The 17559-nt window shown below is 42.4% G+C and overlaps 1 protein-coding gene across 14 annotated transcripts in view; it reads left to right on the plus strand.

Annotated features, from left to right (window-relative positions):
• Positions 1–3952: 3952 nt before the first annotated feature.
• CARMIL1 (capping protein regulator and myosin 1 linker 1) overlaps positions 3953–17559 on the plus strand; it is a 340777-nt gene continuing 327170 nt past the window's right edge. For 10 of the 14 annotated variants that reach the window (XM_063605168.1, XM_063605169.1, XM_063605172.1 and 7 more), the window contains exons 1-2: positions 3953–4202; positions 9780–9877. In XM_063605168.1, the coding sequence (XP_063461238.1) occupies positions 3983–4202; positions 9780–9877 (318 nt within the window). In that variant the 5' untranslated portion in view covers positions 3953–3982. Of the gene's footprint in view, positions 4799–9779; positions 9878–17559 lie in introns of all 14 variants that reach the window. The other 4 variants (XM_055113236.2, XM_003823208.5, XM_003823209.5 and 1 more) reach the window with 2 other exon arrangements.

Consider the following 17559-nt stretch of genomic DNA (forward strand, 5'->3'; position numbering starts at 1 on the left):
GTCACCTGTATGCTTCCCAGGGAACCTAGCCTAGGAGCCTGTAGAGTAGCATAAAAACTATAGTAAAACGGGTTGGGTGTCGTGGCTCACACCTGTAATCCCAGCACTTTGGGAGGCCGAGGCTGGCGGATCACTTGAGGTCAGGAGTTTGAGACCAGCCTGGCCAACATGGTGAAACTCCATCTCTACTAAAAATACAAAAATTAGCCCCATGTGGTGGCACACACCTATAGTCCCAGCTACTCTCCTTGGGAGGCTGAGGCAAGAGAATCACTTGAACCCAGGAGGCGGAGGTTGGAGTGAGCCAAGATCACGCGCCACTGCACTCCAGCCTGGGTGACCAAGCAAGACCCTGTCTCAAAACAACAACAACAACAACAACTATAGTAAAATGAACATTTACCTGGAAATCTCAAATTCTGAGTTCAATCTTTGACCCTTAAGGCTGTGACTCTGGGCAAGTCACTCCACAAATGTGAACTTATTTCCTCATTGTGATAAAGATATAGTAATTATACTTTTTACCCAAGGAGTCACTGGGTAGCTCAGATATGTCAAACCCTTATTTCCTCACTTGTCATAGGTCACTTATTGTCAGATGAATCATGGATTTCATAATATATTTTGCATTTGTGTTGGGGATGGGGTGTGAGAAGCATGATTTTAACCGTCTATACCAATTATAAAACATTCAGATTTCATTAACTTTAACATAAGAAAATGTTTCTTTGAATCAAGACAACACATTATCTATTGAAGTGTTCAAGTGTTCTGAAGTTGGAAAACCATTGTAAAACTGGGAGCTCTAATTATGGCACATTCAAACAGATGTGTTCTGAATTAATGACTGAGTTGATTTTCCTCTTTTTTGTTCAGTCATGTGTTAAGGATTCGTTCTGTTTTATTATTGTTATGAAACATTGCAAACACATACAAAAGTGAAAGCAATGCCTTCCCATGGATCTGATATCCAGCTGCAACAAAAATCAACACAGGGTCACTCTGATTTCGTCTATATCCCTACTCAATACTCTCCACCCCCCACCATCCCCATGGGCTATTTTCAAGCAAATCTCAGGTCTCATATAATTTCATTTGTAAATACTTTAAAGGATTATTGTTTAATGGCCATTTACCTTCCACCGTCTTCTAGTCAGAGATAAACTAAGTTTTCTTAGAGGTGTTTGCAAGCTTAGTTCACATTGCCTACCCTCCTGAAAGATCTTTATTAACCAAGTTGAAAAATACACTTTCTTAAGAAGGCCCCTTCCCCAGTGGTTACTGGGGGTGGAAGGTAATCTTAAAATCATTACCTGGGGAGTAAAATGCTGGTGGTTCCCACATTTCTGAATACCTTTCCATTTTAAAACCAGTTCTTAATGCAGTAGACGAGATCAGAAACTGACCTATGTAAGTTTGTGATTTTTTTTTTGTTAGAGTGCTGATTTCTTCTTAACTTTTTTGTTTGCTTTATCTCCATGGGTTTAATCATTACATGATATGGTTCTAATGATAGTATGTTATGTCATTTTAGGGACACTATTTTCTGCAAACTTTTTTACTCAGAGTGTTTTCTGACCATAATGCATTACAAAATGTACTATATAGATGTGAATATATGCTTAGAATTAAAAATAAAAATCCATGGATAAGTTTTCAAAATAATGTTGCCACTCACTGTATGTTTCAAAAGAGATGGGGTTTCACTATGTTGCCCAGTCTGGTCTGTCCCAAACTCCTGGGCTCAAGCAATCCACCCACTTCGGCATCCCAAAGCATTTGGAATTACAAATGTGAGCCACTGCACCTGGCCTTGCCATGCTTTTCAAATTACACTCTTCTCCATCTTCCTTTTCAAAATAATGTTGCCACTCACTATATGTTAAATGTTAAACATTTTACAGATTCAAATGCAGTAGGGATTCTCTGAAAAAGTTTTATCTTACTAACAGCTTTCAGATTATCAGTACTAGCTGTATGGCTTAAACACAGCCACATGTAAATACTTACTTAGATGAAGCTATGGCTAATCACATATGTAATGCAATCAGTTTCATGTAGTGGTTTGATCACTCGTTTATTCAAGACTATATAAACAGGGATGAATTTGAGGAAGTTGGGGTGATGGAGTGAGAAAAGTTTGTTTTTGCAGCAGTAGCAGTAGAAGGGGCAGGCCGATTCAGTAAACAAGCACACATTTCAGAATGCAAACTGCATTCTCCAAGCTGGCACCATGGTTTTACGGTGCTAGGGATGTTTACTGCTTGTTGGGTTTGCAGCTTTATAAACAGTGCTCCTTGGAGTTCTCTGCTTGCTATTCTGAAACATATTTGAGTTTTGCAACCGAGAAGTAAATGACTTTGATTTCCAAAATCAGTCAGTCATTTTTCAGTGTTGTGATAGGAGATTCATTTGAATTCACTTCTTCAGAGATGCAGGAGCCAATCAGGATCCTGTTGCAGTGAAAATGATTCTTTTATTGAAACCCCAGCTTCCTTTAAAAGAAGCCAAAGAGTACTGAATTACAGAACTGCCATACAGCCTTCCCTTTATTCTTTCCATCACCCAGGCCACAGGAAAAAAAAAAAAAAAAGACAAACTTTTGTTCTTATTTTCACAAGTTATCACATGGTTTGGAAACTTCAGGGCATTTCTGAAACTTCATTGGTATGTGCCAGAAAAGTCCTCTTTAACACACCAGGTTGAATGAAAGACAGTTTGAGATGTTAATTTCCATTTACTGCAGAAAAAATATATTTAATGCATTAAGGAAATGTCTAGCTTAAAGAAATTGCCCACTTTTGAAACAAATGGTTGGAGGCCTGAGGTCCAAAGCTCTAAAATCAGTTAACAAATGTTTATTGAACACCTATTTTGAACTAGGCTGTTGAAGAAGTTCAAAAGTCTAAGATAAATTCCCACTTTCAACTCACCTACAGTCTAGTTGGGCAGAAAAAATCCAAACTCAGGGGACAATGCAAGAGTTAGATAGTAAAACCAGACAAATATACAAGCAATGAAACACGACACCATATGGTTGGGTTTAGAAAAGTGTGTTTCAGGCAATACATATTGTAGAGGCTTAGGGATCACAGTAATCTGAAAATCCCTGGAAAATATTCACAAAGAAGGTAGACCATTGGGATGGGTTTGAAAACATAGATAAGAATCAGATAACCTTAAGAGGAAGGAGGAAGCAAACAGTGAGTCTGGTTGTAATAGAGAAGGGAGTGGGAGAGGTTAAGGAGGGTGGGAAGGGGCCAGGTTGGCAAATCCTTAGTGGTAAGGCCTGGCTGTGGGGCTGAAGATGATTCTAAGGGGTCCAAGGTCAACAGCAGTGTTTAAAATTAGATTGCCAAGTGCACGGATTCCCTTTCCTTTCCTCCTTTTCTGTCCTTTAAAAGCAGAACCTGATTAGACAGTCTGGGACATTCCTAGCCCTAGGCTAAAAAGCAGCGATTGAGGCACAAAGTATTCTTGGCCCTGAAGTTGAACCTCTGGGGATGGAGCTCAGGGAAGTCATAGGGAGTTTGGGCCCAGGTAGGATCAGACCTATCCGCAGGCTTACATAGGCTCCAGTGATTAAAGCTCAGCTTCCCGAATATGCCCCGAGGATAAAAGAGACTTTTCCGAGTGAAAGGCATTTTCCAAGGCGCTCTCAACGGGAATGTCTGAGATAGCGAACTGCGGCTGCAGAGCACCGGCTGAACACACACAAAGTGTCTTCTCATGGTATGATTAGTGTTCACAGGGTTCGTCTAGCTCATCAGAAATGAAGAATAGCGATGATGAAGTGACATGTCACCGGGAGGGTTGAAAAAGAAAAAGTGCGTAAGAGGGTCCCAAAAAGAACCAGCTTCCGTGTAGACGGGTCTGCAGAATCTGCAGTCTCCCGTCTTCTGGGTCCCCTGGCCCGCCCCGGAGTGGGGACAAGGAATTGGAAAGCCCGGCTCATCCGGCTCTCCTCCCTCGCAGCCAGCAGATGGCTCCCGGGCTCTCTCGCGAGCCCGCTCGCCCCCTCTCCAGACGCAGGGCTTTTGCGGTTTGGGAGGGAGGCTGCGAGGAGGGGCGCGGTGCCCGCCGCCGCCACCGCCACCGCAGCACCGCACAGCGTCTCTCCTGGGGGTGCGACCTACGCCAGGGACCCAGCGCTCGGGCACCGGAGGCCGGCCTCGCACCGGTGCGAGGCCGGCTCTCGCGAGGTGAGGAGGAAACGCAGGAGGAAGAGGAGAAGGAGAAGGAGGAGAAGGAGGAGGGCCGGAGCTGCCCCCGCCCAGCCGGAGCCCGGCAGGAGCGCGAGGAAAACCTACTCCCCCCGCCCCGCGCCGCTCTCCCCGCCCTCTCCCACGCCTTCCGCTTTCACCTAGGGCTGTAGGTGCGGCGCGGAGGCTGGGCGGGAGCTACGCCGGCCCAAGCCCCGCCGGGGACCAGCGAGCCGGGAGGAGGAGCAGGCGCCACAGCCGCCCCGCGCCCCGCGCCCGCTTGTAATCCGGCCCGCTCCTTATTCAGCCGCCGGGAACTGCGAGGAGGCGTCATGTAGCAGCAGCAGCAGCAAATCCGCCTCGCATTTGCAACTCTTTTTTTTTTTGGTGGGGCGGGGGGCGCGCGGCAAAATTCTGTCTCCGCCCCCCCTTTTCTTGCCCACTTCCATTTGCAAGCTGCATCTGCCTCTCTAAAAAAATTGAGGAGTTCGGGGAAGGGCAGGGGACCATAAATCAGAGTTGGACCTGCAATAACCCCCACACCTACAGGGCAACCATGACCGAGGAGAGCTCTGACGTTCCCAGGGAGTTGATAGGTAAGATTCACGCGGTTGTTGGTTTTGCACCTTCCTCTGCGTACTCCTCACCTCTATCTCCCTTCCCACCTCTGCTTTCCCGCAGGTCTCGAGAAGTCTTGGCGCCTCTTAGGGCAGAGTGGTGTTGGGCAGGGTCACTGGGGGTGCCGGGAAGTTTGTTCCCATCCGACCGCCTCTAGAGCCAAGTGCAGAGAGGGAAGGCTTCGGGGAGGAATCGGGAGTCCTCGGGAGGTGGGTGGGAGGAGGGTCTCGACTGTGAGCCCTGGGCACCTCCTCTTGCCCAGAAGCGGGGATCCAGGTTGGCGAAAGAAGGGGGCGGGCCATCTTAGACTTGGGATTCTGCAAGCGAGGGGAGCCCTTTACAGCTCCCAGCCCACTGCCCCAAACTCGGGAAAGTCCGGGAAAGCCTATTGGAAGGACAGGTGGCGAGCGCACAGTAGGTCGTCTCCGGTACGTGTCAGGCGCCTTCCTGAAAATGCCCCGCGGGAGATGATCTTCTGACACGCAGACTTGGGGGAGTGGGCGCTAGTCTGGTAAAATGACTGGGCTTGGCAAGGTGTGGCTTGGTGTAGCCAGCTGGGAGCGAAAGGGTTACAGGGCTGACGCAGACTCGGGCCAGGAAATAGAGGGTTAATGATAAGAGCCTTATTTTAATAATGATTAACCTACCGATTCTCCCTATAGGGGATCTCTTAGGGAACCCGTGTGTGTTACCCTGTGCAAGGTGACCCATTGTTTGAGTACCTTGAGGTTTTTTTTTTTTTTTGGTGGTGGTGGGGGCGGGGCTGGTTAAGTCTTGGGGTTTAACTTAATTATCTGGAGGGTTAAAATGGCAGAGCTGAAATAGGATGGGAGAGTGTTCTGAAAACCTAGCGTTTAAGCATGTATATGTGTGTAGCATGTTATACTGTAACAAGGTATGTGCGTCTGTGTACAGATGTGTTTTGAGCCCTAGTGACCTATATTCCCTACTGTACCATTCTTGGCACACTACACAGCCTACAGCTCACAAAGATGATGTTTAATCGGCGCTGACAACAAGAGGAAGTTCTGAGCACCCGTTGATCTCCATGTGTGGAATTTGCCCCTCTGTTGTTCCTTTTAGCTAATAATACTTTGGAGGAATTTGTGTATGCCCTTTCGTTGGTGACTGTTAACTCGGCAGGTAAAACTTGATGTAGAGAGGCTGTTGCTAGGTTTGTATGGAAGCCCCTACTTCTGCTGAATTACAGACAAACCTAATCTTTTACCAGAATTTACAGTATGAAATTATTCACAGACGCACGCGCGTGTGCGCGCGCGCGCGCGCGCGCACACACACACACACACACACACACACACACACGCACCTCTCATCATGATCCCAGCAGGTCCTCTTCTCTCTCCCCAACCCTGTGGAGTCTGCATCTTTTGCTGGAGTGAGTGACCCATCCGGTTCTGGGAGGCTGCGAGCTTTCCAACACCCCAAGCAAACGCCAGAGGCTCTGAAGACGCCTCCAGAGGTCCTGAGAATGAGTGTAGGGCAGGGCTTGCCTGGCTGGTCAGGGGATAAGGATGGCTAAAGTGAGTGGCAGATTTTTACTTTATATAAGGAGTTGTCCTTAAGTCTGGAAATGGAAAGTGTAGGTAATTACTTAGGCCCAAGAGAAAGAGTGAAGGGTAGAGTGGAAATAAGGTGTCTGGGTTTCTATTCATGGTTCTCAAAAGGAATAGTTTGTATATTTTAAAAGTTGAGTTTGACCTTTATCTTGAAATGGAATTTTTGTTTTTATTAAGTATTGCCTATCTCTTTCAACAGAGTGACATATTATGCCCGATATGATTTTTCTGGGCCTTTCAGTGGTCAAGTTAGGCTGGGATAGAATAAATACCTGCACCTGCTTACCTCTAAATTCAAGTGCTCACAAGAGTTCTGCTCTGATCAATTCAAAATGGCGACCGACCACGTGAAAACCTCTATATATTCCCTTAAGATTCCCTCAAGATATTTAAAAAGTGTTACAGACTTGGCTGAGCGTGGTGGCTCACCCCTGTAATCCTAGCACTTTGGGAGGCCGAGGCAGGTGGATCACCTGAGGTCGGGAGTTGGAGACCAGCCTGACCAACATGAAGAAACCCCGTCTCTACTAAAAATACAAAAATTAGCTGGGCGTGGGGGCACGTGGCTGTAATCCCAGCTACTCGGGAGGCTGAGGCAGGAGAATCACTTGAACCCGGGAGGCGGAGGTTGCGGTAAGCCGAGATCAAGCCATTTCATTCCAGCCTGGGCAATAAGAGTGAAACTCCATCTCAAAAAAAAAAAAAAAAAAAGTGTTATAGACTTTATGTAGAAACAATTTAAATGTAGAGAAGAATAAGAAGACTATATGTCACTCCTGTTACCACTTAAAGGTTGTTATTTTAAAGGGTATATGATTTTCCAGTCTGTTTCCATGTGTATATGTTCTTAAGTCAATTTCAGATGCCCATTTCCCGCAATTCTTTTTTAGGGGAGGGAGGAGTGGCCTGTGCTTGTTTCTCGAGTTCTGATAAGATAGGAGCTTTGTGAAGAACTCAAAGTGCAGTGAGCTCTTCTACATGTTCCCTTGCCCCAAACATTCCACCTCCTTGCTGTTCCTTGAACAGGCTGTGCTTTCTCAGATTTCCATGCTGTTCTTTATGCGTACACTGTCTTTTTCTCCCCGTTTTCACTCTTTATCTCAGCAGCTCTAAACTTTCATGGCGGTGTTTCCAAGAAGAAAATTTTGATTACCCCTTAATAAACATATATTTGTTAAACTACGTGCTCCATTTAGTGTGTATAATCTAAAACACAAACTGAAACACACATTGTAAGTAGAAATGAAAATTCTATTTTCTTCTTTCATCTCAATGGATTATATTGTACACTCTACTTTGGAAACCAGTGATCTTATTTCCTATGCCTTCAAGATTCAGCTCAGGGATCCTCTCCTCCCTGAAACCTTTGCGTGCTTCCGAATCCATGATCTTATGCATTGTGTGTGAATTTCTTTTATGACATCTCTCAGTGACCTCCACTAGATTGCAAACTCCTGTGAAATGCAAAGACCATCTCTATCTAGCACCTAGTAGAGTACCTGACATACAAGAGGTACTCCTATGTACATTTATTTGTTGAACATGTGAATAGACCAAAATGATTATAATACAGAATACAGAGGTATGGGAGCATAGAGGAGGGGACTGTATTTTGGAGGATAAGTAGAATATAACCAGGAGGACAATAGGGAAAGGGCATCCCAGGAAAGAGAATAATAGATACACAATCCTAGGGGTGTAAAAGATGAAGATATTAGGAATAATGGGATGTTTAGGTATGTGCTGAGAAGTCACACTGAAAATAAATGTGAAAGACCTTGAATGGCATGCCATGAGTTTTGGGTTTATTCAAAAATGACTGCAACTCATAGACTGGGAGGGACGTGATGAATCTCACAGTTTTGGAAGAGTCACTGTGGTTATGGAGGTGACAGTGGGCTGATGGGTTAGAGGCCATAGACTTAGTCTTGGTGAGAGATTCTGAGGCCCTTACTGCAGTCATGCCTAGGTGGTCAGGAGCTGTGGAGGAGGTAGATTTTAGGAGACTGACTTTCTGTCTAAGAGAAAGGAGTTGGACATAAGCATTTTCCAGCATCATTAGTGTCCAGAGTAGGAGATAATGAGTTTGATTTCAGACATATTCATTTTGAGGTACTCATGGGAGCCCTAGGAAGACTTTGCCACCACCATCTGAAATGTGAAGTCTCCAGATTTCTCCTTCTATTGCCTTTGACCACTTCTTGGGGGTATTGTGCTGTGATGATTTTGGAAGGACAGATGGCTGGGAGTGCCTTTGTTTGAGTAAATCATTTGGTATAGTTCTGGCTTATTTTTATTTTTTTGAGACAGAGCCTCACTGTGTCACTCAGGCTGGAATGCAGTGGCACGATCTCAGCTCCACTGCAACCTCCACCTCTCGGTTTCAAGCAATTCTCGTGCTTCAGCCCCTGGACTAACTGGGATTACAGGCACGCACCACCACACCTGGCTAATTTTTTTTGTATTTTTAGTAGAGGCAGGGTTTATCCATGTTGGCCAGGCTGGTCTTGAACTCCTGGCCTCAAGCGATCCACCTTCCTCAGCCTCCCAAAGTGCTGGGATTACAGACGTGAGCCAACGTGCCCAGCCCGGTTCTGTTCTGTTTTGTTTTGCCGTATTCCCCAAACATCATGTCAAGACTTACTCATAGAGAATGCTAATATTTGTATGACACTATGGTGAACCCAGAGGCTGCTGGGCACCAGAGGTAACCAGCCAGGGGCAGAGGGAATTTATGAATTCCTGTTGTGTTCTGCATGCAATGTAGTGTTTCATCATACTGCCCAACTTCACTGTTTGCTGTTCTTTGTTTTTTCTTTTATATGTATCTTATTTTCCAAACAAGATTATGTCATGCCTTGCATGGGCTGGTATTATGTCGTGCTTTTGTGTTTGCCTCAGCATATCAATATACAGTACGAGGTACAAAGTAGGTGTTTATTAAATACTTGATGGGTGATAACCATCCAACTTGTTAAAACAAGTAAAAAAAGACAAACGGTCGGGCACGGTGGCTCATGCCTGTAATCCCGGAACTTTGGGAGGCCAAGGCAGGCGAATCACTTGAGGTCAGGAGTTCAAGACCAGCCTGACCAACATGGTAAAACCCCATCTCTACTAAATACAAAAAATTAGCCGGACCTGGTGGTGTGCGCCTGTAGTCTCAGCTGTTCGGGAAGCTGAGGCAGGAGAATCACTTGAACCCAGGAGGCGGAGGTTGCAGTGAGCCAAGATCTCACCACTGCACTCCAGCCTGGGTGACAGAGTAAGACTCTGTCTCAAAAGACAACAACAGTAAAAACAACCAAATATACTCCTCCAAATTCTTACTCCTCCCCAGTGCTTTTTTTCTTATTAATAACATAATTCCTTTTTTTTTCAGAAAGCATAAAGGATGTTATTGGCAGGAAGATAAAAATTTCAGTGAAGAAGAAAGTAAAGTTGGAAGTTAAGGGAGACAAAGTTGAAAACAAAGTGCTGGTAAGTATTGCTGTTTATTTTTATTAAATGTTTGGAAATGAAAGTGTGTTTTCATTGTTTAGATTGCTTAATTTTCATGCAGCATTACTTCTGTGTTTTATATATTGTTCAAAAGTTCTGATGACCATTTTGTCTTAGGTTAATTGGAATATTTCTTTGTCAAAAGTTAAAAATAGGGTAATTTGAATTTTAAAGATCAAAGGCTTTTAGATTGTATTTCTCAAAGTTGTAATTGCTGCCTATATTTAGGTAATCTCTTAGAGCCTGTTTTCATAATATTCAGAGTTTGATGTTAAATGGAACTTTTTTATTTGGTGTGTGGTGGCTGATCCTATGACTTTATTCATAAAGTCTTATGGAGGAGTTTAAAAAGTTCATCTCATGTTGGTTTAATTACTTAATTAGATTTTCTCAGATGTTATATATGAGTCCATCTAAGGGGTGATGAGCTAACAAAGCATTGTCATTTTACTTAGGGTGTTGGTGCTTTGGAGGGAAACTCCTGCTGAAGGCAGTATCTGCTAGTGTTGCGACTGGACTTGGGGTTCCTTCTAGTTTGTGAGAGGAGATGCTGAGGGATTGGGCCCTGCTGCAGAAAACTTCTTAGAGAGGTGTCAGTGACAGAGTTGTACCTTTAGAGAGGTGAAAACATTTTGTGATATTTTAATGGTTTCTAGGTTGAGATTGTGGCAAATCTAAATTTAAGCTTAGGTGGAAAGAATATTTTGATGGAGAGAATACTGTTTAACTTTTTATCATGGATATTTTCAAACATATGCAAAAAGCAGATAATAGTATATCGAACCCTGTGTACCTGTCCTTCCCAGCTTCAACCATTTTCAGCATTGTACTAATATTAAATATCTTCCCCATGGTGTTTGTTTGTTGTTGTTGTTGTTGTTGTTTTTTTTCCTCTGGAGAATTTTAAAACAAATCCCAGGTATGTTATTGAAAGAGTATAATTTCTTAATTTTTTAAAGTCTTTTTGAGACAGGATTTCAGTCTGTTGCCCAGGCTGGAGTGCAGTGGTGTGATCTTGGCTCATTGTAGCCTCAACCTCCCAGGCTCAAGCGATCCTCCCACCTCAGCCTCCTGAGTAGCTGGGACTACAGGTGTGAGCCATCATGCCCAGCTAATTTTGTTTATTTTTTGTAGAGACAGGGTCTCCCTGTATTCCCGAGGCTGGTCTCAAACTCCTGGACTCAAGCGATCTGCCTGCCTCGGCCTCCCAAAGTGCTGGGATTACAGGCATGAGCCACTGTGCATGGCCTGAAAAAGAATATTTTTAATATTCCATTGCTTCAGTTAAAGTTGCCAAAGAATTTGAAGTGTCTTTCTGATCACATCTGTCTTGAGAATCTTCTAAAATATCTAACTCCAGGATATGTGACTGTCTTTTCTTGTTAGTAAGGATTATGCTTGTGATGGATGACTTCTGTTTCTATGTTGTCTATATATACAAGTCGGGATGGTAAAGGCATTGAATGGGAAAACTTGAATGGCTTTTGCCCAGCAACAAAATGTGCTTATGTAAACTGCATGATTAAGTTATCAGTAGAAGAAATGATTGGTGCCATTGTTCTGTTGTATTTAACTTCAGTAAAGGTGAGATTTCCTTAAGTTATGTTTTTCTTGATGTTGTTCAACAATGATTGTGCTATTTTTTTGGAAGTGGTAGTGTAGAGAAGAAATATTGTTTCTGTCATTTGCTTTTTTACAAATTTAAAGTAAGTTTTTAATAATGTAGTAACTTTATAAGATGAATCAACTTCTCTACAACTTAAATATAAGGTAGTGGTTGCTATGACAGTCTAAAAAATTGGGGCTTGGTATTATTTGATATGGAAATTATTATTATGCTAAGAACAAACCCACATCATGAGTGCAATTTACCATGTTAAAATTTCAAAGACAAATTTAAATGTCCAGTATAAAATTAGCACTATTTAAACATGCTTATGATTAGTACTTAATTGTAAGTTTTTCTGGCCTCATCTAACAGCTGGAATTGATTAAAGTTGTAACCAAATTAAAAATGTATTTGAGTTTAAGCATTTATCTCCCCAAATATGGAATCTAAGCAGTTTCTAGGAGCATGGCCGGAACTCACTGTGGCTGTTACTTACTTGCATGGGCAGGAATTATTAATGGAAATACTCAAGGTCTGGCTTTCTTTGACAGGCTTCAAGTTAGAACAAGAAGATGTATGAAGTAACCTCAAAGTTGTGGATTTCTGAGTTTCTGAGTTTAGAGAAATTTAATTGCTTAATCCATTGTTAGCCTACTAAAATGGTTCATAAATGAGTTGGCTGAATATCTACAGTACGCTTTTTGAGTTGTGCTTTTGTTACTTTCCCCCATTGCCCACCATTCACTCCTTTTCTTCTTATAAAAGTAGGAGTGTGCTGTATTTTACGTGGTTCTTTCTTCTTACACTTGAGACTTTATACTATTTCTAGCTTATCTTTTGTAGAGGGCTTATCTTCATCTTCCTATAATCATAATAGCTAATATTTCTAAAAATCTGTTTTTGAAGTCTAGTCAAGTGAAGCAATGGGAGTGGAGGAAGAGCAAAGAAATCTATAATGAGTTGTGATCAATTAGTTGTAAACACCCCTACACTCAGACCAGCCATGATCATAATAGCTAATATTTATTAAACACTGGCCAAGTGCCAGAGACTGTGTGAGTACTTAATTACGCATTGCCTTGTTATATCCCCACTACAACGCTATGAGGTAGGCACTTTTTACATCTCCATTTTGCAGATGAGGAAATTGAGATTTGGCGAGGCCAAAGTAAATTGCTTCACATCATTTGGCTAGTTAATAACAGCTGGGATTCGAACCCAGCTCTGCCTCACTCAGAGCCTATCTGCTTTGCCTTTGTGGTCAAAAAGAAGGCAGCTGTTACTTTGTTCCATGGTTGCTGACTTCAAACAATGATAGGGGAGATTTGGACTTTAGAGTCTCTCTGTCTTTGATTGATTGATTTATACACTAGTTTTATATTTATTGAGCACCTGCTGTGTCCCAGGCACATGGTATATACAAAATAGTCCTAGTCTTTGACTTCATGGGACTCGAAGCTTACAGTCTAGTTGGGGAGGTAAACATGTAGCCAGGCAGTGGTTTCAGATGTGCTATGAGTGGATGAATCGGGGCTTCAGGAGCACGGAGAGGAACTCCCAACTCAGGCCTGAGAATCAGAGAAGACTTCAGAAGGAAGATAAGCTTAAGCTGGCGTTCACTAGATGAGTAGGAGTTAGCCAAGCGAAGAGAGTGGAGACATGTTCTGGACAAAGGGAACAGAATACATCTGGAAGCCTGAGAGAGCTTATGTTAGAGAAACATACTAAGGTACAGCTGGGGTAAGGCATATACAGGGTAGAGAATGGGCAGGTGTAAAGCCTGAATCCTATCCTTGCAGTTGGGATGTCAGGTGAAAGTTAGGACTGGTTAAACAGGTCTCTTCTTGCCACCTGTGTATAATGAAATATTAAGGCTCAGTGGTTAAGGGCCCAGATTTTGGGTTCACACTGTTGCTCAGCAACTTTGTGACAATGTTAAGAATCAGGTTTCTTTTTTTTTTTTTCCTATGGAAAAAATCTTATGTTATAACAGTATCTATTGGTATGTGGTTGCTTTGCATATCAAGTGGAATTTATTTAAATACTGCATAGCACAGTGGCTGCATGTAGCAAACACCCAAAAAATGATAAGGCAAGAGGAACAAAGGGGTCCTGCATTCTGTTTTCTCCATGGTGCAGAAAGTGCCATTCCTTCTGAAGCCCAAGTATCCTCTGCCTCCATTGACAGGTTGAGGTCAGTTCACCATAAGGCCAAGAGGGTTTATTCACAGTTTGTGGCACCTTATTAGCAGGATAGAGGGCAACAAGCTGGATCTAAAATTCCTAAGGTATGCTCTCCTCAAGTGAAATCAGAAATGCTAGATGTTCTGGGGCAAGAGTGTTCTATTCTCAAATAAATTTGGCAGAGTGTTAAAGATAAATCAGTTTCTTTACTGCATGAGTTTTCAGAGCCATTAATACACCCCTGTGCATTGTAAATTTCTAAGAATTGGATAAAGTATGCTGTTTTTTCCAAACTTATTTAGCCAGAGACCCTAATGACCATGGGCTAAGAAGGAACAGGCCAGAGATGATGCCTCTTGGGACAGTTAAGAAAAGATAGAACAGGCTTGAATAGGCTCTCCATCATTAGGAGTGTCCTCCTGAGGAATGGTCCTTTAGCCATGTTTTTTAAAATCTACATTGTGAGTAGTTCCACTCTGGGCTACGTTGGCTTGACATGTTATATGTTGTTGAAATACCTTTCTCTGTTGTCTTTAGGGGATGTCATTAGAAAGTGATTCTATGTTTCTTTGACTCTAATTCCCTTCTCCCATTTGCTAAATGAATCTTCACCCAATTTTTATAGTACTTGGAGTGTAAAAAATGTATTTTAACTTATGTATTTTTTAAAATTAAACTTTTTCATTTTTAAATAATTGTAGATTTGTCTGCAGTTATGTCAGATAATTCAGAGAGGTTATCTTATGCCCTTTATTTAGTTTTCCCTTTTTGCAAAATTATAGTATAATGTCACAACCAGGATACTGACATTGATTGATACTGTAAAATGCAGATTTCCATCACCACAAGGACCCCTAACATTGCCTTTTTATAGCCATACCTAGCATTCCCCACTTCTCTGATCCCTGGTAGCCACTAATCTGTTCTCCATTTCTATAAATTTGTCATTTTAAGAACATTATATAAATGTACTCATACGGTATCCCCTTTTTGCGACTGGTTGTTCTTGCTCAGCATAATTCCCTGGACCTTCATCCAAGTTGTATCAGTTTAGCTAAGGAGTACTTCATGGTATGGATGTACCACGTTTGGTTTAGCCATTGGCTAGTTGATGGACATCTGAGTTGTTTTCAGTTTTTGTCTATTAGGAATAAAACTGGTGTAAACATTTGTGTACAGATTTTTGAGTGAACATACTTTTCCTTGCTCTGTGATAAATGCCAAGGAGTGCAATTGCTGGTTTGCATGGGACTTGCATGTTTACTTTTATAAGAAACTGGCAAACTGTTTCCCAGAGTGGCTGTACCATTATATGGTTCTACCAGCAATGTATGAGTGGTCTAGTTTCTCTAAATCCTTGGCAGCATTTGTCATTGTCTGGACTTCTTTTTTTTTCTGAGACAGGGTCTCACTTTATCACCCAAGCTGGAGTACAGTGACATGAACACAGCTCCCTGCAGCCTCAATCTCCCAGGCTTAAGTGATCCTCCCATCTCAGCCTCCCAAGTAGCTGGGACTACAGGCGTGTGCCACCACACCCGGCTAATTTTTGTACTTTTTGTAGAGATGGGTTTCACCACGTTGTCCAGCTGCTTCTTGAACTCCTGGGTTCAAGCAAGCTTTCTGCCTTGGCCTCCCAAAGTGCTGGGATTCTTTTTTTTTTTTTTTTTTTTTTTTTTTGGGAACTAAGTTGAAGGAAAAACAATGTCTGGCAGGAGCAAGAGCCCTGATGACCTCTTGTTTCCCACAGTTCTGCTGTTGCCTGTTTGGGGGAGAGGAATGTGGCACTCCTCTCTCCAGGTTGGTGGCCTTAAAGTGTATGAAAAGTCATTCCTAGTCTCCACTTTGGTTTTTTCTGTTTGATTTGGAATTTGGGTTACATCATCTTTGCCAACCCCTTCTTCTTCCACACCCTTCGTAAAATGGGTCAGAAGCAGGACTTCTTTTCTTCTTAAACTGAGCAAGTAGGGGAAGTGGCATACAAATCGAACTATTCTGTTTTGTTTACCTATTCTCTTTAAAACTGCCCATCTGTTGTCCATTTGTTTTCTTTTGAAAAGTTAATCTGAAATCCACCCCCCCGGCCCCTGAACGACAGGGTCTCACTGTGTTGCACAAGCTGGAGTGCAATGGCACAATCACAATCACGAGCCTTGCTCAAGTGATTGCCTCTTGCAATCACTTGAACTGAGCCTTGCCCAGTTCAGCCTCTTGAGTAGCTGGGACTACAGTCACATGCCACCATGCCTGCCTAATTAAATTTTTTTTATTAATTAATTTTTTTTAGAGACAGTCTCATTATTTTGCCCAGGCTGGTCTTGAACTTCTGGACTTAAGCGATTCTCCCACGTCGGCCTCCCAAAGTGCTGGGATTATAGGCATGAGCCAATGCACCAGGCCTGAAATCCCTTTAACATATTTTTTTCCCCTTGGCTATTTATTTATGGCTTTTGAACATCTTAATTAGACTGGATTGGAGTAACTATAAGTTAACTTAAAAAAATGTCGAAAGGCATAGGGGTATTATTTTGGGTAACGTATCCCTAAAATATTTTGGTGGCAGCGCTGTATTTCATTAACATAAAGTATAAACTCTATTCCACCTGCTTATTTTTTAAGAGGACATGAAAAAAGAAATAGCTCTCATATAGAAGTTTTGGAAGTATTTGACCCACTTAGTCACAAATTATCTTCAACTCAGATATTCTGCAATATGGAAACTATTGTTCTTTTGCAGTAGGCCATACTCATTTTGCATGACCAGTCTGTTTAATGCTTTTCTAGTTCGCCAGTCTCCAGTACCTAACTTGATTCAGCAGTATGACCTGTGCCATAGTCACTTTTCAGACGGATATTCATGCTGAAATTTGTGTTCAGCTTCTTAAGGCAACATCAGCCTTGGCCAATGGTTTTCAGACTTAGTGCCTGTTTAAAACAATTTTTTTTTTCATGGAACCCATAACGTAGTAATGTTTTGGGATTGTATTTTGGGAGTTCATAGTTAAACCTATAATAGTGTAAACCTAATCACTGATTTCAGTGAGGCTGTTTCGATGAACACAAATTAGAAATAGTAGGGGAGATTTGGTTTTTGCTCTGGTTGCATGGAATAGAGAGACTCCCGATTCACCAGTTAAGCAGTACACATATCACAGTTTTTAAAATAACTAGTCTTGCAATCTCAGGATGCTTTCCAAGTAAATAGAGACGGTAGGGGAAGCTTTATTCTGAGATCTGCACAAAAGTGGGTTATCCTGGCAGCACAGTGTACCTCGTAGTTGTTCTCTGATATGTAAAACTTGGTGTAACACATCTGAGTGTGTGTGTTGGTGTTTTATTCCAGTAGTTAAAATAGACATAAGACAAATTCATATAAAATGTTTGTAGACTGCAATGTCTTCTGAAGAATGCTGTCAGAAAATCATTATTCTAGGTCCCCAGGTTTACATCCCTCTGTGAGATGCTCTTGTACCAGTTGTTGGGTAATTTGAACAGTTGCCTTTGTGGTACCATTAGGAGTCTCAACTTTTAAGGATCACTTACAGTTCTGTGCATAGGTGATTTTCAAAGCACCTGGGTGAAGTTACATGGCTCTAGAAAATTGAGCTTTAGAAAACAGCAATAACATTGAAACAGTCTTTGGGAGTGAGTTATCAGAGAACGTGCATTGTTGCCAAGGATGCTGGCATAAATTCTGGGAACCTCAAAATAAAAGAATCCATATTTAAGCACTTCACAATTTACCTGAACCGAACACTGGAGTCAGTTCCTACCTGTTTCCACTAGTCTCTGGGTAGGGCCTGGGGGCAGGCTCTGGCCCTGGGTGTGCATTTTCAGGAGGCAGTTCTGGCTGACTTGAACTTGTTAC

The sequence above is a fragment of the Pan paniscus genome, chromosome 5 (assembly GCF_029289425.2).
Source record: "Pan paniscus chromosome 5, NHGRI_mPanPan1-v2.0_pri, whole genome shotgun sequence".
Lineage (NCBI taxonomy): Eukaryota > Metazoa > Chordata > Mammalia > Primates > Hominidae > Pan > Pan paniscus.